The 27,649-nt window shown below is 33.8% G+C and overlaps 3 protein-coding genes across 3 annotated transcripts; 1 reads left to right on the forward strand and 2 right to left on the reverse strand.

The window, feature by feature from the left end:
* The first annotated feature begins 781 nt into the window (after positions 1–781).
* On the forward strand, positions 782–2,510 carry LOC25486608 (serpin-ZX). Its single transcript, XM_013608225.2, has 2 exons — positions 782–1,159; positions 1,722–2,510. The coding sequence occupies exons 1-2, from the start codon at positions 782–784 to the stop codon at positions 2,508–2,510; spliced, it is 1,167 nt and encodes a 388-aa protein (XP_013463679.2).
* A 13,208-nt stretch (positions 2,511–15,718) lies between these two features.
* On the reverse strand, positions 15,719–24,663 carry LOC25486610 (DNA (cytosine-5)-methyltransferase 1). Its single transcript, XM_024776034.2, has 12 exons — positions 24,480–24,663; positions 21,871–23,364; positions 20,015–21,539; positions 19,670–19,834; positions 18,706–18,904; positions 18,503–18,614; positions 18,279–18,426; positions 17,996–18,193; positions 17,617–17,895; positions 17,245–17,406; positions 16,945–17,163; positions 15,719–16,472 (listed from the first exon to the last, which is right to left on the reverse strand). The coding sequence occupies exons 2-12, from the start codon at positions 23,232–23,234 to the stop codon at positions 16,335–16,337; spliced, it is 4,509 nt and encodes a 1,502-aa protein (XP_024631802.2). The 5' UTR covers positions 23,235–23,364; positions 24,480–24,663; the 3' UTR covers positions 15,719–16,334.
* Positions 24,664–25,981: 1,318 nt separating this feature from the next.
* On the reverse strand, positions 25,982–27,446 carry LOC25486611 (serpin-ZX). Its single transcript, XM_013608228.2, has 2 exons — positions 27,069–27,446; positions 25,982–26,770 (listed from the first exon to the last, which is right to left on the reverse strand). Exons 1-2 carry the CDS (start codon positions 27,444–27,446, stop codon positions 25,982–25,984), a joined length of 1,167 nt encoding a protein of 388 aa, XP_013463682.1.
* Between the last annotated feature and the right edge of the window lie 203 nt (positions 27,447–27,649).

Below are 27,649 nucleotides of genomic sequence, written 5' to 3' on the forward strand. Positions count from 1 at the left end.
GCTTGTGTAGACTTGATTGGGGCTTCACCACTTGTGGGATTAGGTGTCGTACCTTTTACCGTAGGACAGGCAGCTCTAAAAGCTTCGTCAAGCAAAGTGGCCAAACATGACAATCAACATGCTTTTATACCATTTTCTTTTGACACTTTTGGTTTTCTAGCATCAAAGGTTGTTGACCTTATACATAGAGTTCAAAAGGTCATACATAACAATGTCATGTCTCCTAGGTCATGCATAACAATGTCATGTCTCCTAGGTCATGGATGTTGTGTTGACGAGTATTGGTTTTGGAGCATTGTTATTTATCTAGAGAGTTTTTATCAAGAATTTATCAAGAAAAAGTCTCAACCAATTAAATTTATTATTTGGCGGAAATCAAGGAAGGTAATGATGTGTAATTAAGGAAAGGTGTTAGAAAATACACTATCTTGAAATTTTCTTGATAAATTTTGTCACTGTATCTATCATTTCCCTTGGTTTTGCCATCCAAAAAGGTCTAGCGGCGCAACTTGTTGTCTGTTTGCCTTCTATTCAAATGTAAATAATGGTTTATATATATATATATAAATATTTGAAGCATAGATTTGTTTTTAACAATATATCCGCAAGATTTGGTTAACAAATAAAAAACGCAATATTTATTTTTTATTTAACATAAAAGATTGTAATAGAAAATAAGGGTTCAATATTATCTCGTATATATCTTGAAGCACAAGGAAACGCCTCTATATAAAAAAGTACAAGAATTCGAGTCTTAGTCAGTTAAAAAGTCTGAAGAACAATGGCTCTTCAAGAATCAATCACTAACCAAACAAAGGTTTCCCTCGACATCGCCAGACATCTGTTGTTGAAACAATCAGACAAGAACATCGTGTTTTCGCCACTATCACTCCAAATTGTGCTCAGCCTTATCGCTGCTGGTTCTGAAGATCCCACACAACAACAACTTGTCGACTTCCTCCGCTTCAAATCCACCAATCATCTTAACTCCTTCACCTCTTATCTCCATTCCGTCCTACTCAAGGACTTTGCTCATGGTCGCCTCTCTTTTGTCGATGGTGTATGGGTTGAACAAACCCTTTCTCTTCAACCTTCCTTCAAACAAATAGTACGTGATAATTACAAAGCAACGCCGGCTTCACTTGATTTTCTAACCAAGGTTTGCATATCTCATTTTTTTTTCTTCTTCCTGTTAATCAATGAATTGGTGCTATCCTCTGGTGCCTTCTATGTGATTTGATTTACTTAATTGCAGGATGTATTTTAAGTTGATTTAATTTTCGAAAAAAAAAATGCAATACCACTATTCCAAGCAAACCCTAAAATATTTTGGCAATACTTCTAAAGACCAAGTAGCCTAAAGATAGGTTCATAGTTATAATGTTTTGCATTTATTTGAATTGAAAGTTGTATTGTATATTTGGAGGTATGAATTGGTTTATATTTTGATAGTGTAGCTTCATGACTTCGGTAAATACTAAATTCTAAACTAATCAAAGAAATTCTAATTATGTAAGGACCTTTTTTATTCAAATATCTCTTCAAATTTTACAGTACTAAAGAGAAATAAACTTTAATCCTTTAGCAGTGATTTTAGAGCATCAATCAACTTCTGTGAAAATAATTGACAAACACAACTTTCCTCTTCTCACTATTTTCGAGCATCCGACTAATTTAGCAATATATTTGCATAGCTGATTATTGTATTTGATGTTTTAAAGGTTGTTGAAGTGACAAAAAAAGTGAATCTATGGTCGGAAAAAGAGACAATTGGCCTTATTAAAGAACTTCTTCCTCGAGGACCAGTTGATAGATCAGCCAGCGTCATCTTTGCTAATGCATTGTACTTTATAGGAGCATGGAATGAGAAGTTCGACCTTTCAAAAACAGAAAACAGTGATTTTCATCTTTTGAATGGAAACTCAGTCAAGGTTCCTTTCATGGTAAGCAAGAAGATGCAGTTTATTGAAGCTTATGACGGTTCTAAAGTTCTTCGTCTTCCTTATAAAAAAGGTCAAGATACGCGTCAATTCTCTATGTATATTTTTTTGCCGAACGCAAAAGATGGACTGCCAGCTTTAGTTGAGAAGATGACTTCCAAATATGAATTACTACAAGAAAATCTTAGTCTTTATGATCAATTGAAACAAGTGAAAGTAGGTGAATTTAAAATTCCAAGATTCAATGTTTCATTTGGGCTTGAAACTAGTGATACCCTAAAGGAGTTAGGAGTGGTTTTACCATTCTTTCCTGGAGGTTTGACAAAAATGGTGGACTCTCTTGCGGGTCAAAGCCTTTCTGTTTCTCACATATTTCACAAGTCTTTCATCAGAGTAAACGAAGAAGGTACCGAAGTTGCTGCAGCTAGTGCTGCAAGGTTGAGCAAGGGTTGTTCATTTTCGCCGCCACTAAACTTTGAAGTTAACCACCCCTTCTTATTTCTAATTAGGGAAGATTTGACGGGAGCAATCCTCTTTGTCGGGCAAGTGCTCAATCCTCTTGATGAGTGATCGAAGCGATCACCAATAGAAAAATAAGAAACTCTTTAACTTTTATTCTCTCTTTTTTGTAATCTGATTTTTGGAGTTTTTCCTTTACTTTTTTTTTTGCATTTAAAAAATACATTTATCATGAAAATAGTATTGTTATATTTATATGATACATGTGCAAATGGCATGAACATTTATCAAGGATCATGAAATAGAGTTGTAGAAATTGCTATGTTATGAATATGTATGTTAATAAGAACATTTCTAAGGTAGCATAGATGTTTCTGGATTTATACATGCTTCTTTTGCTATCCTAATGAGGCAAGGACAAATTTCCTTATATCGTTGATTTGGTGAAAGATCTTCAACCACCTCAAATCAAACGACTTTCTTTTTTGCAGGCCAACATCATCTGCTTGATCAATTTTGATGGCGATGAAATTCTGAAAATTTCGTCTGAGATGGCAACCTATGTGTTGTTTCTTCAAGTAGGAAAATGTAGTGTATAGAAACAACTTTTCTACTACATAGCCAAACCACAAATTGTTTCGAAATTTTTAACAGAATTTAGATAGACAATTCATTATATATAAACAAAAGACAAAAAAGAAAAATTAAACACCAAAGAGGCGATCAATAAGCACGTATAATCAACAAGACGCAAATTAAACAACGCCGCACAAGACAACCAACAACACAACGCCACACTCAGACGATAAAATCATGAAAAAACAAAAAGAAAGAAAAAAACAGATTTAAAGAAAGGGAAGAAAAGATGCGGTGATTCTATGTCAATAAATGACCTAAAACTGCCCCTCCTTGATGAGTGAAGAAGAAAGATAACTTAAAGAGAATGTGAAGTTTCTCTCACTAAAAAACTAGGACCGACATATATGGATGTTCGTTGATACCACATGAAGCTTTCCTTGATTTCTCTCTTTTCTTTTTAGCTTTCCTCAAAGTTGTACACCACTTTCTAATGTGTTTTCACTCTTTAATTTATTCACATGTGTATATAGTAGTAATTTGAGTAAATGGGTGGATCTAACTTAGATTGTATAAGAAAAATCTAGTAGCTAAATCTTGGAGGTTAATGGAACCAAACGCAATGTATCTATCTATCTATTTATCCATATCTATATATCTATCTCACTATATCTTCGATATATAAAATAAACTTGATTATGCATGTGGCAATTACCTTGAAGACTTCTTCTTATGCAAGAACTGTGATGATGTATCACTCTATATATATAAAATGTCATCTCTTTCTCTTGAAACCTTGGTATCCTCCACTACTTTATATCAATTTAGTGATCATAATTGTTGTGAATTCGTTGAAAAATCACACCAATAAAATACTTGATGTGTGAAGTAAAGTAATCAAGCAACCAATATCAACATGGGAACAATTATAAACACAAGCAAAAGTAGAAAACAACGAGAGAAAAGAAAGAGAGATCACACGAAATTCGTTTACCCAGTTCGGTCCAATACTGACTTAGTCTGAGGGAGAGAGCAGCCCTCCGTTCCACTATAATGATGAGTAACTTTACAAAAGAGATATCAAAGAGTTACAAGAATAAGTCTCCCGCCTAATTCTACCCAAAATCTCAATCTTTTCCCGTGACCAAGAGACTCAATCCTACTATTGTTTCCCAAGGTGAATCAATCCCAACCATAGTGTTTGTTGCCAAGGGCAAACTCTATACAAACCCTAGTTTTCTTGTTGACTTCTAAACCCTTGTTTTCAAACTCTCTACCTCTTAAGGTTTACTTTGATACAAGGTCTATATTTATAGTAAAAATATCCCTCATAAAATATCCCAACCATAGTGTTTGTTGCCAAGTGCAAACCCTAGTTTTCTTGTTGACTTCTTAACCCTTGTTTTCAAACTCTCTATCTCTCAAGGTTTACTTTGATACAAGGTCTATATTTATAGTAAAAATATTCCTCATAAAATTGGAACAAATTTGAGCCCAAAAATATGACTCTGTTATATTTTCTGCTGGCAAATTATGGCCCCGATTTTGTTCTTCAGCCACCGATTTTTCACGTACCAACAGGCTGAAAAACCACAGCCAAATTCGGGCCCTGGATAGCACCATTCGGGCCCCGATTTTGACAGATTCAAAATTCCAATGAATTATGCTCTTCCCCAGCACTTTTTGCTCGCGCCCAGCAGCCTTGCCCAAAATGCCCATGCGTTAGTTAAGTAACACAAGTGTTAAACTCTGCACTACTTAACTAACGCTGCCTTAGTTAACTCACACTAAGTGTTGTTTTAAACAAGGCAGAACACCTCATTTTCTCATTTCTCATCTAAAATTTCAAAAAATCTCAAAAATCTCTCTCAAATCACACAAATCCAAAATTCCTTCAAGTTCAAATCAAACAACACTCCAATAATAAGTAAGTTTTCATAATCAAACACCATTAACCTTTTATGTTTATATGTTAGATTTTTTCTCTTAAATTAGAAATATTTTAGATTTAGAGTTTGTTTAAATTTTAGTTTTTTTTGGCAATAAATCATGCAATGTTTTCACGAAAATGACTTGTGTTGTTTAAATGTTTAGATGTTTGCATGTTTATGTTGTAATTTTGAGTTTTAGAAAAAAAATTAGATTTAGGGTTTGTTTAAATTTTGATTTTTTTTGCAAGAAATGATACAATGTTACATGTAAATGACTTATATTGCTTAATTGTTTAGATGTTTGCATGTTAATGTTGTAATTATGAGTTTTAGGGTTTATGTATAATTTGCACTCCAAGTGTTTGGTGAAATGTTTAAACGAGTTTTTCATTGATTGTTTTTAATTTTTTATTGTGTAGATTTGAAACAATGGTCGGGTGAATCGACGTTCATGCACAATTCAACGGCAGAGAACCTCAGAGGTTGAAGGTTCGGTGCCTTGGTATAACGTTAAGAGGTCTCAAGGATGAAATGAATGAATTCAACCAAGGAGTCAACCCCGGAGACACAAGGAGGGTGAAATATGTTCGGTATAAACGTCCAACGCTCAACGAGGGGAGAATATCATTTAGTTGGGGGGAATTAAAGAACGACGAAAACATGACTAGCATGTTTTAGGAGCACAACATGTTCCAGTAGATCGATATGCGGGTAACGTTGCTGAGATTAGCTGAAGATATTTTCAACAGTCTGATTCCGCCAGAAGATCGTGATTAGGTAGGGATCGTGATTAGGTAGGGAATGCTCCTTCCAACTACAACAATTGTCTTACCCTGAAATGAAAATTCAAACTTGTTAAAAGCCAACACCCAAGCTTTCACCCGACAGTTCTATTGTTCCTTTCAAAATATTAAATTCTTGTTAGGCTTGTTTAAATGAAGTATTGAAGTGTCAAGGAATGCACCTCATTCTTTTGACACTTGAATACCATCATTTAAACCAAGCCTAAAAAGAATTTAATCTTTTGAATGAAGCAATATAACTTTCGGGTGAATGTTTGAGTCCAAGTGTTTATTAAGTTTGAATTTACCATTTCAGAGGTAAGATAGTTATTGTAGTTTGAAGGTGCAACCCGAATGTAATGTAATGTAATGATAGGACATATTTAGGAACTTTATGTTATGAAATGTAGTTTCAAGACAACATGTATTATGCAGAATCAGCTATATAAATTATGATATTGAATTCCTTCATATAAGATGAGTGCCACGGAATGCACCTCAGTCTTTATGTGATGACTCATCTTATATAAAGGAATTTGATGTGATAACATATATAGTTGATATACATGTTGTTTATGTAATGTAATGTAACTTTTATTCGAATTTATTCAATACGCAATTTTTATTCGAATTCATGTTGAATTTATTCTAATTTATTTATTCACTTTATTTGAATTTATTAACTCAATACGCAATCATAAAATAAATGCAAAATTTAACAAAAATAAAGAAAAAAATAATAGATATAAAATATCATTTTATTAATATAATTCTTATTACATTTACAATGGGGTAAAAATAAATGTGCGACAAAAAAAAAAAAACCACCAGAAAACCTAACTTCCGGTGGTAAAACTAAAAGAAATCCACAAGAAAACCATCTTTCCTGTGGTAAAAGTAAAAGAAATCCACAAGAAAATCGGCCTTCCTGAGGTAAAACTAAATCTGCACATTTAGTTTTACCCAATCTGGTTCTTTATTCCAAGAAAGCTGCTCACTGCTCATCATTTTATCCCCATAATTGGTCTCTTTCTCTTTTTACACCAAAAGAAAGAAGGAAAAAAAGAAGGAAAAGAAGGAGATTCATAAGGGGAGAGAGTGAGGAGGGGAGTGAGAAGGTGTGAGGAAATGGGGAAGTTTGGAGGGGTATTTATAGGTGGTTTAAGGTAACATAGCACTTAATGAGGTCAAAAAACGTGAAAAAACTTAAAAATAAAAATAAAAGTGTAAAAACCATTAAAATGCATTGACCACCGTTCAAAAAACGTTTGTTCTTCAGTTATGACCATTGGCCAACGTGCGTGAGTTAACTCGCGCATAGTCATGCATAACTTATAAGGTGCGTTAGTTAAGTCATACAACGTGACTTAACTAACGCATGGGCATTTTCGGCAAATCAGCTGAGTGGGAGCAAAATGTGATGGGGTAAGAGCATAACCCAACTCCAATTTTGAGCCAATTTTACAACAATAATGATAATGAAGATAGAACTCCAAAAACAAAAACTCGTACACATAAAGTATATTTTGATAACAACGATCTCTTAATCCATGATTCTCCTCCGGATGCCTTGCTTAGTCTTCTTCGGAATGATGTTTTAGGAACTTTTTTCCTTAGGAAGTAGTTTCCTTTTCCAGCCTTTTTCTTTGTTTTGTTTGTTGTTTAGCCTTGTAACAAAAAAAAAATAATATTATTGGTCAATATTAGTTTGATATGCTTCAACCAAATGCCATTATTATGTAAAAAAAATGTCTTTAGAAGTTAAATGAATAGAGTTGAATCTAAAAAAAAAAGGTATGTTCAACCGATAAAAGAGTAGTGGTTAAATAGATTATATAGATTTGTCAAAAAAAAAAAAAAAAGATTATATAGATCTTATTGGTTAAAAGCAATGAATTTGGATCGGTTTAGTTCCTCTTATCACTGGCATAGGCATATATAAAGCAAGTTTTCTTCATCTCATGTATATTCTCACTTTCTCTCCATAAAATATCTGCAACTCAGCTACAATCATTTCATTTGGATCATCATCTCAACGACATTGCCTTTTCTTTATAAGAAGTTTAAAATGGAAGTTTTATTTTGAAAGGTATGTATTTAATACATTAAAATATTAAAAAGTAACTATTTCAACATAAAATTTATCAATTGTTTCCTTTTTTTCATCCATAAGAAGTGTCCTTTATATAGGAATCTGTAATCTGTTGAACTATTAATGGTCCTTTATCAAGTCATTTAAACCTACCTCTACATGTTGAACTATTAATATTAAAAAGCCAACTCTATTGAACTATTAAAGTCATTTAAACTAGGTAAATAGGTTTGGAAGGCCGTAGAAAGTTCAATAGAGTTGGCTAAATTGGATGAACAGATTACAAATCCCTAGCCTACACAACCATTAGATCTTATTTACTTTAAAGTTAACATAGCACCTTTTTATTATTTAATTAGTTACAAAATACTTTAAAATAAAGAGTTAATTAAAGTAAATGATCCATATAAATATTCTATATTTCGTTTTTAATCTCTAAAAAATAAAAAGCGCATTTTAACCCCTGTAAAATTTTCTTCATCAACATTTTTAGTCTCTGTAAAACTATGAGCAAGAGCATCTGCTACAATTTTACACTCCCTACAGTGTGAGTACAGTGTACAACAACAATTATGATTTACAATTGTTCCAGTGATTAGAAAGGCCCCAAGACACAACTATCTCCTTCTTGAAAGCAGCCACCACAAGCTTTGAATTGGACTCACCATGTCCAATATATTCTGGTCATATCGACCTATAAACATTGCGGCTGGATCTCTGAAAATTATACCAATTGCAGCAGAAGGAGGGGCGCGAAAATCTGAATCATCCGTGTTGGCCTTAACCCAACCAATGGAAATTGTTAAACAGTTTCCAGTAAAGAGAGAAGTCTTTGTTATAAAAAAAATAAAAATACTATTATGGTACTTGGGTCGACCAATATTCTCGAGTTAGACTAGTTCAATCATCTTTTCAAACCCAATCAAGGGCATAGATGCTTGATAGCAGTATAGAATGTGTTGCCTGAGATGATATGTTCTCTTATGATAGTTCAATACTTATATGATATTCACTGTGCACACATTGTTAAATATAAGTCTAGAATCACAGCATGTTTGATATAGTAAGAAAAAAAGAGATAGAAATAAAACAAAGAGATTCGTTAAATTAAATTACCAAAAAATGTTGGTTCTGCAACATAAAACACTTCAATTTCAGGAATGTTAGCTATCTTATGCCAATCTTCACCTATTCCTCTCTTGCTGAAAGTTTTCTGGTAGTGAACTTTGTTGGAACAAAATGTGTTTAACATTACCCTTTGAGGTTTTGATGATAACAAGGTATTAAAAAATTGTAAATTGGATATGGTAATATTTGTTCAAGTGTACATGACCATAGACAAAATTTGACATCTTAAAAAGGTCTTGGAAGAACAATAGAGAGCAAAGTAATTAACAAAAAGGAAGCTTAAAGCGTCTGAAGAAAACTGCTCCTGAAGACAAAGTGCTCCTGAAATAGTGACGTCATCAGAAACAAGTTCATCAGAAGCTGAAAATCACCAGAAGCTGCAGCTCATCAGGAGATGCAACATTAAAGCTTCAAAAGTTGTTCAATGGATTTAATCTCGTCTAAGCATTGCAGAAGACTGGAAAAGTGAAGCAACGGTTAGTTTGAAAGGATTTGAAGGCATTGGATGCTTGTTCTTCAAAGAGCGTTGACAAAGTACAATTGTACGAAGTGTACAACCACTACTCTGTTTTTGTCTCTGCTACAAGACAAGAAAAACAGCTCTGCCTGCAAAGATGTTCCTTCACAATGGGAATGCATTTGAAATTGATCCTTCGTAGGACAATAACCATATCAGACAAAAGATCATTGGTGATTGATCAAAGCTTCATTCACAACGTCTCTTTCACACCTCTATATAAAGGAGTGAAAACTTAGAGTTTTGTACAGAACAATACTAAGAATTACAAGTGTCAAAACTCTGCTGAAATTGTTCTGCATTCAAAAGTTCACTTAGAATTTCTTATCAACTTTCATATCTTAGAAATTCTAGAGTCTTAAGAGTCTGTATCTGATTTGTATTGTGAACACCACTGATTGTATATCAAGTGTTCAACATCAAACATTTTTCTTGTAATTCTGTTTGAATTAAGAAGTCTCTTGCAGTTGTGCTTGAGCATTAGAAGTCTCTTAATTGTGTTCAGGAGCATAGGAAGTCTCTTGCAGTTGTGCTTGAGCAATTTGAAGTCTCTTACTAGTTTTAGCAGTGAGAGTAATTGTAATCAGATATTACATAGTGAACTCTCCTTGGAAGTGCAAGGGAGACATGACTAACTTCCGGTTTGTGGAAGGAGCCTGTATAAATTGCTTTGTGTCTTTCTTCTCTCTCTCTGTTTATCCGCTGCGACTAGTTTTGAACTTCAGAAGTAGAACTCTATCTGCTTCTGATTAGTGTTTTCAACTTAGGAGAAAAAGAAGAAAAAGCTAACACAATTCAACCCCCCCCCCCCCCTAATCCCTTCTTGTGTTTTTCTCACCTTCAATACTTAACTTTGGAAACTTGATGATTTCTAATTTTTGAAGAGAAGTCATGGCACCCAAATAGTTTGGCAAGGATGTTAGTGAAGGAAAATAAGTATGTTCCCATTAAGCCTAGTCACTTTCAATCGACGAAGGGTGGTTAGCTTGTTCATGTTCCGTGGAAAAACGAACTCTGGACAGTAATGGATTTCAAGTTCCTCAAGACAAGTCAGGTGTATCATGCCGTCGTATTTACTTTCATAGAGAATAATCTGACTAGACCTTTTAGAATAGAAGTATTTCTCATCCAAGGAGGAAAATCTGTTCCCCCATAACCATTCACCCCAAAATGCTTAAGTCATGAATGGGGCTCAAGAGCTTCCAGTACTCGCTCGGAATCAACACCATCAACTTGTGAATTAACATAACCACCTCATGACAAATATAAGTGTTTTATGTCCTCTTGCTAATCAAATTATCTCCTCTAGCATACTCTTCATTTGACACATTCTTGAGGCTTTTGATGTATAGCTTTCCTCCTAATTGTAACTTGTTTAGCTCTTCTAAACCATACCAGTTTTTGAACCAACAATGAAAGTGGTCAATGTTTTCAGACAAGTTAACTCCCCAATTCTAAAAGGAGTTAATATGAATGATAGGCAATTTTTAATCATGAGATGTCGAAGGTCCTGCAATTTCGTCAATTGTTTGGGGAAACTACGTAAAAAATAACAATTTTCAAGTTTTAGTGTTTGCAACTTCTGCAGTCTACAAACACAATCGTGCAAGGTTTTTATATCACTGTCATAAAGTTCCAAGTACCTCAAATGTATTAAAGTCTTCATTGTTGAGAGTTGAAAAGGACTTGTACGTAAAGCTCGGAGAGGAGTGCTTGATAGGAACACATTAAATTCTTGGAGGGTGGTTTATACTCAAGAAAGGTCCGCAAGGAATCAACTTTTTGACAGTGTACCAGTTGTAAGTCTCTCTGCGGAAAACTCCCTATGCGACTGCCTCGCCATTCCTGAACTGTATGTGAGTTCATGACAGTGTACTTGTATTGTATAACAGAAACTGGGGTGGATTGATGTGGAGTTTTAATCCATGTATTGTTATTAGAGACCAATAGTAAAAACAGTACATAAGGTATTGGTTCTAAATTTTGTCTTTTTTTAGAGGATCTTGAAATTTGTGTAGTCAATCTTTTAAAAATTTATAAATATCTTTTCAATACAAAAGTTCTTTTTTTTATTAGTGTGCTCTTATGTTTATTGTGTATTTGATTAGATTGGAAAAAACTGTTGACAAAATCTTAGTATTGGGGAAATATTGATTTTTGGTTTATATAAAATAAAAGATTGCAACAAATTATAAAGACTCAATAATATCTTTAGGGCAACCTTGTTGTAGTCTTACAATGAAGACAACACAACTGGGAAGAGAAGAACAGTGGCTCTCCAAGAATCAATCACCAACCAAATAAAGGTTTTCCTCGACATCGCCAAACATCTGTTCTTGAAACAATCAGACAAGAACATTGTGTTTTCGCCAGTGTCACTCCAAGTTGTGTTCAGCCTCACCGCTGCTGGCTCTGAAGGTCCCACACAACAACAGCTTGTCGACTTCCTCTCCTGTTCAACTCCTTCGCCTCTCATCTTGTTTCCGTCCTACTCAAGGACTTTTCTCCTGCGGGAGAGTCTCTCCTATCTTTCGTCAATGGTGTATGGGTTGAAGAACCCTTTCTCCCTTTGGTTGAAAGAAATTTTAACGGCATTTTGTTGAGACCAATGCTTCTAAATATCAAGTAACCTAAAGATAGATCGACGTCGTTTCCTCCTTTTAATAAAAAATATTGTTTATTTTAGCACAAAGTAAGTTAATAGTTATAATGTTTTTCCATATATTTCAATTGAAAGCTGTAGTGAATACCCATGCATGGCACAATTGAAATTGATTAAAGAAATCCCATGTATGGCACAAACCTTTTTTATTCAAATGCCTCTTCAAATTTTATAGTACTAAAGAGAAATAAATTTTACTCCTTTAGCTTCAAGTATCAACTTTTATGAAGTGACCAAAAAGCTTTACCATATTTTTGCATACCAAAGAAGTGATATTGTTACCAATTATCAAATGCTCCTTTTTGGCCCATAAATTCACTTCTTTGGTCACTTCAACAACCTTCTAATATTAACTTTTATTCAAACAAAATCAACCCAAATATTGTTTTCGTTAAAATATAAATAGATCAAATATTTGATTTAACAAGTTCATTAATTAACTAGGAGATAAAAAGATGCAATTACGTGTGTCTACATACATATACTAGACACACTCTCTAATGCATATAAATTACGCACAATAGCTTTTATGAAATTTTGATTAAAATTAATTTGATTTTGATTAAAATTATAGATATAGAAGCAACCGGAGGAAGGAGGTTATTTGTTGTAGCCACACTTTCATTTCACAGCATCATTTGTTATTTGCTTCTTTTCAGCATCATTATAGCTTTGATGCTAGATTTTTCAAAAGAAAAAGTAAAAGTAATAAGATACTAACAAAACTGAAAAAAGAAATAACAAAAGAAATTAAAACACCAGCCAAATTAAAATTTGCGCATCTTTATTGTAATTTTATATCTTTTTCTATTCTATCTATTTTTTTCCTTTCAATTTTTAATTTTACTACACCAAATTATCTTCTTACGAAATCACAATGATAGCCAATTTATCTCTGAATTCTTGAGGTTCGTTAAAAGATTATTATCATCCTATGTGATCACGGTTGAAATAGCATCTATAACTGGTGAACGAACGCTATTATTTTGTACAAATAAATTTTTAAAATAGCCTCTCGCAACCTGACACATTCCATGTTCATCAGATATTTTATCACGTTCACATTTTTTAAAGCAAGGATGCGTTTTACGGTTTACCTTCTTACGAGATGTCGCAGAAGCATGAAAGAATTTTGTATTCAGATCACCATCTTGATACCAATGAGCCTTAGCTCGCTTTGTAAAGTAACTTGTTATTATTTATTGATAGTGTCAGAAACATAAACCGAGGAATAGCGTCAAACCAAATGTACCAATAATAGAATGATCGTTATCTATTAATTTATCCGCACAACAATTTTCTTCGTAGAAAATATGAGAGCAAATCGAATTGAGACCCAGATGCATACAATTATGCCAACGGTTTCTCAAACGATATTGTTAAAGGCCTCGATATGGGAAGTAAAGTCACTCTCTAACCAAAAGTGACTCTAAGTGTTTAATGGCTTCTTTCAAGTGGATCACTTTCTCAAAATTACATAGAAATAATAATTAAATTTATTGTTTACATTGATATAAGTATAGAGAGAATAGTTATAAGTGTTGTTCCTTAAAAAAAAATTAAGTGTTGTTCCTTAAAAAAAAATTAAGTGTTTAATGACTTTTAAGTGTTGTTTAACTGGGGGTGTATTGGATTAGGATTTTAAAAGACTATTTTTGTATGAAAAAGTCTAGTAGATTTTAAAAGATTATGTAAGATTTTAATGACTTTTAGGATTTTAAAAGATTCTCAAGGATTTCAAGGGATTTATATCTTAAGATTTTATAAGATTTTAAAATACTATCAAGATTTCGATAGATTATATCAAGAAGTTAATTGTGTTTTTCATACATGCTTATGGATGTTTTTATTTTTTCCAACACTGTGATGCACTATTATTATTATTTTTTCCAACACTAACAAAATTTTGAAGATTTTAAAAGATTTTGTGAGATTATATTGACTTTGTTGGATTTTAAAAGACTTTTTTCAAATGACTTTTTACAATCAGAATTTTGAACACATGATTTTAATGGATTTATAATACAAATTTTTAAGATTTCAACGGACTTTACGAGATTTTAAGATTTGAAATTATTGTATCAATTTTTAAGAAAAATTCAAAATGACCGTAGATTAAAAAATATTATAAATCTATAATATCAAATTGACTAATAATAATAATAATAATAATAATAATGTCTTATCTCGTACGTGTGGCTCAGTTGGTAGCTACCAGGGATAATTTTTGCAGGGGTCGGTGTTTGAACATCGGATTCTCCACACATAATGTGTGTGAATCTAGACACTAAACTACTTGACGAAAAAAATAATAATAAAAATGCCTAAAAAGATAATGGTCATTTAACTGCAATCGTAAGGCATATAACAACAACAAAACAATTCACTAAAAAAATAATAAATAATGATATTAGTGGGAAAAAAAAATGACTTGCACAAAACTTCATAATAATCTGTAAGGCAAGGCATTTTTACTGCTTGAACAAAACTGCTAAAGAAATGATATTAGTAAAAAAGTGACTTGTGCAAGGCATTTTTATATTTTATATTTTAATGATATTGTTCATATTTTACTGATTGCACAAAACTTTATAACTTCATAAAAATGATATTAGTAAAAAAATGACTTGCACAAAACTGCTAAAGAACAGTAAAAAATGTGATAACTATGTTACGTGTGCAGGAAGATTTTTTTTTTTGGACTCGAACGTGAACAACAATGTCGAGACTCGAGAAGCAACTTCCGTAAAAAAGAAAATAACGAGAAGCAACTAAAAAAAATCTCAAGACTATGTGTGGGAGACAAAAAAGTCTCAAAGCTAGGTGTGAGATTGTTAGTAGATGCATTTTACACTAAAAAGTCTCACAAAATCCATTACTCATAACAATCTATTAAAATCCTTAGAATTTTGAATACCAATAGACAATATTTAAGTTGTGCAAAATCTGAATTGAATACCACTGAATTTTATTGGACTCATTAAAAAATCTTGAAAATCCTAATTGAATACCACAAGAATGTTTTAGATTCCTTAAAAGTCTTGATTGAATACCTAAAGACTTCTTTAAAACAAAAAAGTCTTTTAAAATCCTTTGAAATCTCAATTGAATACACCCCCTAATATTACTCTGAAATTTTTTTGGAAAAAGGAAATGAGATTCTTTCTAACACAGTATGATCTTCTTTTTTTTCTTTTTGAATAATCTAACAGTATGATCTTTTGAAAAGGTCATTGGAATAAATCAATTATATATAAGAAAATAGCATATAACATAAATTATCTAACTAATCCGTACTTAAAAAAAAACATAAATTAACATTGGTAAATAAAAAAAAAATAGGATAAACATTTTAGTCTAATCAATATAAAAACAGGAGACAAGTTTTTGTCACTGATATGTAAAAAAGTGGATAAATATTTGTAACTAATAATAATAATAAAAAAATTCAAGATAAATATTTGTCAGCGATACATAAAAAATAAGGGGCTAATGTTTGTTATTGATACATGACAATAGTTTTAATTGATGAATATAGAAAGAAAAAAACACAAGACAAACATTTGCCATTGATCCACAAAAAATGGATAAATATTTAATGTTGATAATTATATAAAAAAGGACAATGTTCTTTTTTTTGCTAAATCAGGAGAAAGGACGGGCATCAAGGGGAGGGAGCGACATCTCAACTAAGGTTGGTACCTCACTGAAGCCCATCCTATGCCCGTCAATCTCAGAAATTTTATTAAAAAAATAAGAAAAGTGTATACAAGAGGGAAGAGGGGGAACTAGACCAAAACCCTCCAAAAAAACAAAAACCGGAAAAAAATAAAAAATAAAAAAAAACCAACCGCCTAAGGGAACCTATATCTTGGCACACCACAACGGTCCTTACATCAGCATGCAATCAGGAGGTAACACCGACAACCAAACAGTACCCTGAATCAAATGACTCATTAGCCAACTTATCTGCGCAAAAATTGCCTTTTTACAAGCATGATGCTATTGATTTTGAAGCAAAACCGGAACTAACGAAGAGTTTTTAAAGATCATCAGAGCACTGGTGGAATCACTTTCAAACAATAAGTTTATCCACCCATTGTGGGTAGCATAATCCAAAGCCAAAATAAAACCATGAATTTCCGCGGTAAAAACGGAAGAATTTTCCAAATGACAGGTAAAGGCACCAAGGGAAGTACCTAAGCGATCACGAAACAAGCCACCATTAGGATGCATGCCCTAGTCTTCTACTTGGCGCTCTTACTATCCACTGCTTCCTTGAGTTTTGTCCCTAACGCAAATGCCAGAGGAGGGGGGACAGCATTACCAATCTGCCTGTGTTTGTGTATGATGTTACCATAAAATTGATAGCAATCTGGGAAGCCCTGCATTTATAAATGAAAAAGATGATAAGTAAAAAATGATACCGGATCATATGAGAATTTCCTATCACAATTTTCAAACTATGATCTTTTTCCTAACCACATATTTGGATAGCATGATCAGAATTCTTCATAATAAATTGAATGAAAATAACAATTTAATCCACAATATAGTTAATGAATTCAATAGTTTTACTATTATGTCACGTATTATTATTATTATTATTTTCTAAATTTGCTTGCACAAATATCTATACAACAAGTAACTGAACGTTTCTGTAAATATTATGTCACGTATTATTATTATTATTATTATTATTTTCTAAATTTGCTTGCACAAATATCTATACAACAAGTAACTGAACGTCTCTGTAAAATTTGTTTATACACAGTCAGTAGTTAATCTCCAATTTGGTTAGGTTTCATTTCTTATCATAGCATTTAGGGTGACAAGTAACTTAAGCAATATACTTACTTGAGATCGGGCACATTCACGAACAGTAAGAATTCTATCTTGATCAGGATGGAAGCACATTCCAACCTTCCCCATTGGTTGAGGGTCAGTGATGGAAGTTGGAAAATTTCCTTGCCAGTCCAACCTACCAAACAGTCCCTTCCATTGGTTATGCCTCTTAGCAGTGTTTGGCAAGCACCATGGTATCAAATCAACAAGTTGTCCACTTGACAGCTTTATCTGTGCATTATATTCGACAACGTTAATTAGATTAACAACACAAAAAATGTCATGCTAAAATTCACAAAGATTTCAGTTTACCTTTTCATCTGGAAGATCGCGCCAATCACAACCTGGTCTCTTGGGAATTTTCTGACATCGAATCAAGTTCAACTCATTCATCTCTTTTGAAATATGATCAGTCAACACAGCCATATTGCCTCGAATTTTCTCTTGAAACCATGACACAGGATCGCTTTGGTACTGCAAGCATAGAGCCAAGTGTGTAAGAGTTTGACCTTTTACCTCAAAGGATAGAGTCGGAGAAAATTGTAAATACCATTAGTGTCCCTTTAATTAACAATGATTTTTTCTTTCCAAATTTCTTTTAAAAAGTGAATAGAGTGTCGAGTTAACTCAAACTATTTCCAGGGGAAAAAGATAGATAATGTGTATCTTTCCTGTTTTACATACCTCCATGTTTGTCCTAGAAGCTCCATTGCCTACAGCTGGGAGTTCACCAATGGTATCCCGAACAGTTATTGCACGTAATGGGGCACCATTTGCAGTACTGCGGACGGCAGCATACTGGACATTTTCTGACAATGTGATTTTCAATTCAGGAGCAGAAAAGACATGCATTGGTTCTGGCCACTCTGGAAGCACATCCTCTGGAGAGGCAGCCCATATAAATGCCCTTTTTCTTGACTGTGAAACACCAAAAGCTCCAGCCTCAAGGATACCGAACCTCACCTTTTGAACAAAGTAATCAGCATTGATTAGTTCCTCAAGATTCTATTCAACTCCAAAGTGAAATAACTCGAGAAAAAAGATACAGTTATGCAATTATTACCTGATAACCCATCTCAAGAAGTGAAGCCAAAGTTAAACGGAACGTCTGTCCTTTATTAAAAGACACAAAGTTCCTCACATTCTCCAACAGGAAATACCTTGGCCGGAAATAATCAGCAAAGGATAAGAATGCGAGTATCATCTCACACTGAACTTTACTCCACGTGCTTGTGTTAAATCTATTCATCCCTGAGAAACCCTGTAAAAACAAATTATTCAATAAATTAATCACCACAAATCATCAACAGCGGCATAAAGCAAACAAAGTCATGAGCTCCACAAACCTGGCATGGAGGTCCTCCATTAATGAAATCAACTTGCCCGGGCAAGGGTAAATTACTTAAATCCTTCTCATCAAGTTTAGAGGACAACTCTGCAGCCTCTGTCGTTGAGATACAATCATCTATGTCTCCGCATTTCTCCATTATAGCCCTGCATTACAATCAATCTTGTGAGTCACTTTATTCAACCTTGTGGCCTGTTATATTTTCTCTTTCATATCGTTTACCTAAGAATAACATTGCAATTGTTAATAAACACCAATGCTTCAGGATGATTGGCTTTAAACGCATTCCCAGCTGGTTCTTCATACTCAATAGCCCATTTAGTTGATGAAACACCTGAAGCATGAAAGCAGTAACACAGGTTACATTATGCATATATACATACATTTGATTTTCTTTCTATAATGAAAAGTTGAGTTAAACTTACCAGACTGATGCAACCCCTCTGATAAGCCACCGCATCCTGCAAAAATGTCCAAGGTTGCTAAACGTTTTTCATTTAATGTTTTTCTTTCTAGATCAGGCTTTGAAATGTTATCTCCCTCTTTACATTTTCCCTTTTTCTTTCTAGCTGCAGCATCAGCTGTGTGTCCAGTAGAGTATTTTACTTTGATATGTGCAGGCAACTGTCGAGCAAATGAAAAATAAAATACTTATTCAGTATAAATCATATATGATCCTTATACTTGCATCATAATGTTGAATTGACATCATGGAATTAATAGTTATAGCAATAATAATAGAAAACATGATATATTATTCCATCTGCGTAATACAAACAATAACAGTAGCCTAAAAAATTAATCAACCGTAAACTATACTAAATGAAATAACTGATTGAAGTTTAACTGAAAAAATAATGGCAGCAAAGCTATCGATATAGAATACAAGGTTTAAAATTTGAGTATTTAGATTTGACTTTCATCCACTAATAGGGTAGAGTTTTGCACTATCAGTAAACCACAATACCACATGTATGACATTGGCAACACCCGTCTCAAAGAGCTGACGTTTAATACAAGTAAAAAAACCTTGGCTGCTACAATGTGGCACTTCTCTGTTTACTTGGTATAAAAATATTTTACATTATTAGTGGATTAAATTATAACTCTATTAAGAAGTTTGTATAGAATTTAGAATGCAGATACAATGAGATGAGACAACAAGATCAAGCTAAGCCTTGATTTCGTCAGTGTAATACTCCATAGAGCAATCACTGAAAGTAATATAAATCGGTAGCAGGTTAAATAATACAAAGTCAAATAGTCCACACTACTTCAAAATAAGAAGTATAAAAACTTCATAAAACATAAATCGCCAATGCTTTTACAGATTTATCTGAGGATAAACAAGCATATTATAAAGTTATAACAGGGTCAAAAATACACTACCTTCTTGAGTGCTCCAGTGGCAGGATCATACAAGAGCTCACAGAAAAAGACATTATGGAAGATTCCGGGGGCACATCCTTCAGGGACGTCAATCTTTTTCCTGACTTCACATTTACCTTCTATGGATTGTACAGATATTGTACATGTTTCATCATTGTAATACACCTAAAAGAATAAATCAAGATATCTGAGTCAATATAAACAGTTGCAGAGAGACAATAAACAACAATATGAACACACAAAGATCATGTCACTTGTCAAAGTCAATTTAGAAAAGGTATGAATGACTTGGTACCAAAAAAAGAAAAATCATTAAGTTATAATAACTTGTATGTAACTTTTTACCTCTTGCACATCAGAACAGTATGCCTTCTCACTTGATACATCTTCCGGTCGGAAGAACCTTCTGACTTTGATATCTGTAGATTTTATTTCAGCTTGTTTTGTTTCCTTCTTGGCAATGATCTCAAGCACTTGGCATATAACATAAGCTCTCAGCCCTACGTTCCTCCCACCCTTATGAGTTCCCTGCTCTATTTTTTCCTCAAATTCAAAAGGACTGACATAAACATAGTCATTGAGAGAATATTCAGTTCCCTCCAATACAAAACTAGACTTGGATGAATTTACTTTGAAAACGTCCTTCTCCTTTTCGGCTTCTTGTAACTTGCAAGATTGACAGACACCAGACCCTAGACCCAGTGTATCAAACGGAAGGCTAAAGAAAGCACCTCTTTCAGGCCAGTACAAGCTTTTACAGTAATATTCAGTAGGGAGTCCTTTCTTTTTCCTTTCTTCTGCTCTTTCCCTGTCGATTTTATCTGCAATGATGTTATCCTTTCGATGTTGATGTCCCCAAGGTGTTTTTTGGATGCTTACAACATTTATCTGCTTAACATCCTGCAGTCCCAAATCCCTGCACTCATTAGTCAAAAACACCTCCCTCTCGTTAGCTGCATTGCCAAGAACAGTCTGACAACCATGCTGCATCATCCTACCGTGAAACATTTTTTTCCCACCATTCGATTCAAACATATATTCAACGTAGTATATATCAGGAAGTTCATCCGATGCATCTACTGCAACTGACACAGATATTCCAACAGAAACAACTTCACCATGAATAATTGCTTGCTTATAAAGAAACAATCCAGAACTGGTCTTCCCTTCAGGGACCCCTTCCCATCTAATTTCTCCGTCATCAGAAAACGCTTTAGTTTGTTTGGAAACTGAGTGCGGCTTTTGCATTCCCTCCAACAGTACTGTCTCCACCTCCGCATCCTCATCTTCATTCTCTTCCTGTTCCTGTTCCTGTTCCTGTTCCTCCGCTTCATCATCATCATCCTTTACTTCACTAGCAATTACCTCTTTTGAATCCTCCGGCAAGTGGTTTGAGTAATACTCTCCCCATATTTTGTTTATCAGCTTTGTTGTTGTGGCTCGCATGGCTTTTCTTTTGGATACAACAGGGGCCATTGCTGCCCTGGGATTTAAATTTGGCTCACTCCTTGGCAACACTTTCTTCTTCTTCATCAACCATTTGGTATGGTGCCGCGCTTCCATTTTGCTCGTAAGACCAGCCACAAAAGGACACTTCCTGATCTTCTCCTCTGGAAATTCTGCAAAGAGTTGCAGAATTATCTGACCGTGGACAACAACATATGTCTCCACAGCCAATGCATCAGAAGATATGTATGACTTATTGTCTTGACTGAACTCGGATACTTTTTTGATGACATCTCCGAAGGAAAGTCGTGATACACGGCTCTGCTCCTTCAACAATGTGATAATGCTTATAGCAACCCTTGCAGTTTTCAATATGGTGTCGTACCAAGGAGAGTACTGCTTTGATGGTTTGCCAAGTCTATACCTGAAAGAAATCAAGTATGGATGAATATATTTCAAAGCAAAGTAGGACATTTATAACAAAAATATTCTAAGATTTGTGTATATATGCACAGATATTTCACTAAGATGACCAGATTCATCTTGATAGTTGACAGAATTTACTTGCAATAGCTTTATCTACAAATGTTTTATATACTTACAGTTTGATACTCAAATAATCAAATGAATTCTCAAATTTTATTTCATTTCAAATAAGATTGGTCTAGAGTATAAACATAACAGCCAATATTACTATCATACAGAAAAGAAAAGAGAAAACAGATAGCATTTAAGTTAGAGAAGAGGTATCATACCAGGCCATATCTGTTCGGATGGATATGAAAACCATAGTAGACCCAAATTCAATCATCCATTCTTTTATAGCACTCAGATAAATTGGAATTCCATTAGTGGCCTGTTCTCCAGAAACACTGGAAGATTGGCCAGCCTCTGTATCAAGATTGAACCCACTTCCATCATCTGAGGTCATTACACCTGATCCAAAGATTGTATCTATTTCTGAGCAAGGTTTCATAGGAAGAAGTTCCAAGGAAATCAATCTAGAATCAGAGTTGTATAAAACCCAGTTATGAAGCATGCTTCTAGGAAGATCTTCAGTGTAATACACGTCATAGTCGTTATCAAAAACGATAAATTCATCTGTTTCTTGAAGAGAAGTTTTATAATAAGCAGGGAGAGGGTAATCATTGGCTATCTCATCTTCATTGATTTTGATATAGAATTTGTTAGATGACGAGGATGATCTAGGGTTTTTCCTCTGCTTCTTTGATTTCCAGTACTCTTCTTCCTGCAATAGCCTTGCTAGCTTTGCATCTTCATCTTCTTCATCTACAGAATCCATCTGATCCTTCTTCTCTTCATTCCCGGTTCCAGAACCAATCCTTAAAGTCGCATTTGATGGCATCACTTGTGCATTTGCAAAGTTTGCTTGTTTCTTGCTCTCATCTCTAAGAGCAGAAAGAGCAGGAATCTCTGTGAACCCCTTGTCATTGGCCTCCAACGTCATGTCTAAACCAATGAGCTGCTTATAAATAAAATCGCCCTGAGAAATAATGAACTCCTTCAGAGATGCAGCTCCAGAAAAGTACTTGCTACCACTCATGGACCGTGCCAGTCCAGCAAGTAACTCATCGAGACTTATGTCAGGGTCTCCACCAGCAGACTTTGTTAGCTTTTTGTATACTTCAATGCAAGCATGGGCCTTTTCAAAGAATTGATCATAATACTTTTTGTAACTAGCAGCTGGTTTCTGGCAATCGTAATCAGCAATATCAGTAGAAATCCATATCACTGGAGCACCCTCTTCATAACCAGATATATCCCACGATTCAATTCGACCAAAGCCTTCACATCGGACACCTTGCTCTTTTTTCTTGTATGTGCTTGCTTCCAGTGGCAATATAAGTCCAGTGATGAACAAATCATTGATTTCAAGCATCTCAAGTTGCTTTGCTGCACCAGATTCATCATGAAGGATAAAGTCTGTGATTCTTCTATTTGGGCGGCCATTCTCCTGTCCAGCAGTCATACGGACAGCAAGAAATTCTTCTTCTACAACCTGATCCTTCTTTGTTTCAATAAGATCAGACTTATCAGATTTGGAAAAAGACTTCTCCTTCAAATTTTTACTTGTTGCACTCGCTGATCGTTTGGGCATTTTACGAGTAGGAGCAGGCTGCTCACTGCTCTCTGACAAACTTCGCTTCTTTTGCTTGCCACCAGCCCTAACTTCCTCTTCAGTGTTCGAAACAACAGGATCCTATTTACTCGTGCTGTCCTTAACACACCTATTTTGAACAATAATAGAAAAAAATTACATATTCGATAACAAAACCAGGGAAAGTAATGTAAAGGCGACACAGGGTATCGGAGCAGAGCGTGAAATACAAATAAGGGATTTATAAGCATCATAATCATCCACATTGCCTGAAAAATAGGACAAAAAGGGAAAGGAAATAGAACATCGCAAAATCAAATCTATAATAAATATACACAAGAAAAAGAGCAAGGAAATAAACAGGGATACATCTGATGATCTGAAGGTAGAACAAGTATCTATAGAAATATCTTTCCTCAGATAATTTTTCAAATGGCAAAAAAAAGATTAATAGCAGTAATTACAGAAAAAAAAAAACTGTGATTAATTCAAAGGGGGAATATAAGGGGGGGAAATGATTAACACATCTCGACACAAGGGCAATAGGGAAAAAAAAGATAGACACCCATTAAAATATATAAATCAATAGCAATTAATTTAATTAAACCTCACACATTTATTGGGGTGTATTGGGAGCTAAAACAAATTTTAACTCTGCAAACATCATATAGATTTCCAAAGGATTTTATCTGTTTTTGCTCTGTTTCCTTCTTACTGTAATTAAAAGTAAAAAATCTACATAGTAATATGAAGTTTAATTGCAATTTTTCTATGGATCACAATATATTGGTAACATCTTGCAATTAACCCTAGCAGTATTTCATTAATGAGCACACATTAGTTCCACAATCTAATGATTCAGATTTGAGATTGGAACAATAACCAAAAACCACAAAAATTGAAATCTTTAACACAAAAATCCTTCAAAAACGTAAATGGGTATGAACAGATTCAAATAAAAAATCAACTATAAACTTTCAAAAACAAAAGGCTATCACCAGATTCAAATAAAAAAAACCGTAAATCATCAAAAAAAAAAACCAAACACACACACTAACCCATAAAATGAGAAGAAAAAAAAAAAAAAAACATTAATAATCCAAGACAAAAAAAAACCCGTTAAATCAAAACTAATAAACACAACCCAAAAGCACTAAACAAGTTTAATATACCTGCAAAATCGAAAAACAAAGCAAAATTGCAAGATGAATAAAAACCTAGAAAAAAGGGGTATATATATATTACCAGGATCTGAAGAATTGAGAAGAGAAGCGGAACCCATGACTTGAATGATTTTCCTAATATGCAAAACGCGGAATTTTGATGAATCGAATTGAATTTTGATGAATCGAAGTGAATTTTGATGAATCGTTTTGTTGCAGATGGAAAGAAAGTGAGGATTTTGTGAAAGGGTGTGTGATGGATTTGGAGGGGAATGCAGTTTTGATGGTATAAGGATTTTCGCGCCCATTTCTATCACATTTCATTTTTATTTTATTTTATAGGTATATCCTTGAACGTGTAACACGATTAGTCACAATAATCCTTCAATCTATTGAAATTTTAAAATAGTTATTGATCGTAGATATTGTTAGTCAAAACAGTCTCTGACATTAAAATATTTCGTTAGTATTGTCGTATTAGTCTTTCAATATGTTTACTTATCATCATATCATGAAAAGATTTATTGTGAGATTAGAGATTATTTTAATGTCAGAGACTATTTTGTCTAACAAAGTGTACAATCAGGGAATATTTTGCAATTTTGATGCATTGAGTGACTATTGTGACTACTTGTTACACATTTAAAGACCAAAATGACTATTACCTCTTTTATTTGTAATCAAATATTATCTCCGTGCAATTGCATCGACTGATCTCTCGAGTCGGATAGGATTGTAATGGATGCAAAACTTTATCTTAAAAGATTTAACAATATGTGTTTATATAGTTGGTTTCAAATCTAAGAGTGATCTTCTTACATTTTTCATTTTTATTTTTTAAAATGTGTATCATCTACGCGTAACTGTATAGACTGATTATTTGAGTCGGATAAAACCACAATGGATTGATTTGAGTAGGGTAAATTAAACCATGATGGATGGTAAAACCTTTTTTGGTTAATTTAGCATTGTCGTATTTTTAAAGTTGGATTCGAATCTAAGACCGGTCTTGTATTTTTATTTTGCTCAAACTAAATATCATCTACCAGCACTTGTTAAGTAAAAAGAGTTTTTTCTACCATATCATTAAAGCATTATTAGGTTTTTTCTTGCATTTTTCTTTTACAGTTTATCTTACCATTGCCATATTTGTTGGATTTCATAAATGGTTTTGTAAAAGTGAAAATGATGTCTAACTCAGGAAAAGAGACAAACAATTGAGGCAAATCTAACTCTCTAAGCAACTTAGACAGGAGTAGTGACAATCACTATGATCTCGTAAGAAGAAAAATTGGTGTAGTAAAATAATTAAAAATTGAAAGGAAAAAAATAGATAGAATAGGAAACAAATTATAAAATTACAATATGCGCAAATTTTAATTTGGCTGGTGTTTTAATTTCTTTTGTTATTGCTTTTTTTGCAAAAATAGATAGAATACGAAACAATACTATTTTCATGATAAATGTATATTTTAGACGCAAAGAGCAAAATAAAGGAAATATTCCAAAAATCAGATTACAAAAAAAGAGAGAATAAAAACCAAATTAAAGAGTTTCTTATTTTACTATTGCTGATCACTTAGATCACTCATCAAGAGGATTGAGCACTTGCCCGACAAAGAGGATTGTTCCCGTCAAATCTTCCCTAATTAGAAATAAGAAGGGGTGGTTAACTTCAAAGTTTAGTGGCGGCGAAAATGAACAACCCTTGCTCAACCTTGCAGCACTAGCTGCAGCAACTTCGGTACCTTCTTCGTTTACTCTGATGAAAGACTTGTGAAATATGTGAGAAACAAAAAGGCTTTGACCCGCGATAGAATCCACCATTTTTGTCAAACCTCCAGGAAAGAATGGTAAAATCACTCCTAACCCCTTTAGGGTATCACTAGTTTCAAGCCCAAATGAAACATTGAATCTAGGAATTTTAAAGTCACCTACTTTCACTTGTTTCAATTGATCATAAAGACTAAGCTTTTCGTGTAGTAATTCATATTTGGAAGTCATCTTCTCAACTAAAGCTGGCAGTCCATCTTTTGCGTTTGGCAAAAAAATATACATAGAGAATTGACGCGTATCTTGACCTTTTTTATAAGGAAGACGAAGAACTTTAGAACCGTCATAAGCTTCAATAAATTGCATCTTCTTGCTTACCATGAAAGGAACCTTGACTGAGTTTCCATTCAAAAGATGAAAATCACAGTTTTCTGTTTTGGAAAGGTCGAACTTCTCATTCCATGCTCCTATAAAGTACAATGCATTAGCAAAGATGACGCTGGCTGATCTATCAACCGGTCCTCGAGGAAGAAGTTCTTTAATAAGGCCAATTGTCTCTTTTTCCGACCATAAATTCACTTTTTTTGTCACTTCAACAACCTTCAAAACCACATCAAATACAATAATCAGCTATGCAAATATGTATCAACTTATTAAAATATAGCCAAAATATTTATATTATCATATAGCCAAAATATGTATATTATCAATATCATATAGCCAAAATATTTTAGGGTTTGCTTGGAATAGTGGTATTGCTATTTTTTTTTTCCGATAACTACATCAACTTATTAAAATACATCCTGCAACTAAGTAAATCAAATCACATAGAAGGCACCAGAGGATAGCACCAACGAGGTTATTTCAAGAAGAAAAAAAAAAACTGAGATATGCACACCTTGGTTAGAAAATCAAGTGAAGCCGGCGTTGCTTTGTAATTATCACGTACTATTTGTTTGAAGGAAGGTTGAAGAGAAAGGGTTTGTTCAACCCATACACCATCGACAAAAGAGAGGCGACCATGAGCAACGTCCTTCAGTAGGACGGAATGGAGATAAGAGGCGAAGGAATTGAGATGATTGGTGGATTTGAAACGGAGGAAGTCGACAAGTTGTTGTTTTGTGGGACCTTCAGAACCAGTAGCAATAAGGCTGAGCACAATTTGAAGTGATAGTGGTGAAAACACGACGTTTTTGTCTGATTGTTTCAACAACAGATGTCTGGCCATGTCGAGGGAAACCTTTGTTTGGTTAGTGATTGATTCTTGGAGAGCCATTGTTATTCAGATTTTATAACTGACTAAGACACTAAAAGACTATTACTCTTTGTTTTGTTTGCAATTCCTTCTGCTTTATATAGAGGCGTTTCCTTGTGCTTCAAGATATATACGATAATATTGAACCCTTATTTTCTATTGCAATCTTTTATGTTAAATAAATAAATCTTGCGTTTTTTTGTTAACCAAATCTTGCGGATATA

Source organism: Medicago truncatula, chromosome 2 (assembly GCF_003473485.1).
Source record: "Medicago truncatula cultivar Jemalong A17 chromosome 2, MtrunA17r5.0-ANR, whole genome shotgun sequence".
In the NCBI taxonomy this organism is placed as follows: domain Eukaryota; kingdom Viridiplantae; phylum Streptophyta; class Magnoliopsida; order Fabales; family Fabaceae; genus Medicago; species Medicago truncatula.

What these genes read in the sequence shown, in the direction of transcription:
- LOC25486611 (XM_013608228.2), bottom strand. Translation starts at nt 27,446, where the DNA reads ATGGCTCTCCAAGAATCAATCACTAACCAAACAAAGGTTTCCCTCGAC. An exon ending in CACTTGATTTTCTAACCAAG is followed by an intron (nt 26,771 to 27,068) that starts GTGTGCATATCT and finishes GTGGTTTTGAAG; the next exon opens with GTTGTTGAAGTGACAAAAAA.
- LOC25486610 (XM_024776034.2), bottom strand. Translation starts at nt 23,234, where the DNA reads ATGCCCAAACGATCAGCGAGTGCAACAAGTAAAAATTTGAAGGAGAAG. An exon ending in ATCCGAACAGATATGGCCTG is followed by an intron (nt 21,540 to 21,870) that starts GTATGATACCTC and finishes GATTTCTTTCAG; the next exon opens with GTATAGACTTGGCAAACCAT. An exon ending in ATGGAGGACCTCCATGCCAG is followed by an intron (nt 18,194 to 18,278) that starts GTTTGTGGAGCT and finishes TTGTTTTTACAG; the next exon opens with GGTTTCTCAGGGATGAATAG.
- LOC25486608 (XM_013608225.2), top strand. Translation starts at nt 782, where the DNA reads ATGGCTCTTCAAGAATCAATCACTAACCAAACAAAGGTTTCCCTCGAC. An exon ending in CACTTGATTTTCTAACCAAG is followed by an intron (nt 1,160 to 1,721) that starts GTTTGCATATCT and finishes GATGTTTTAAAG; the next exon opens with GTTGTTGAAGTGACAAAAAA.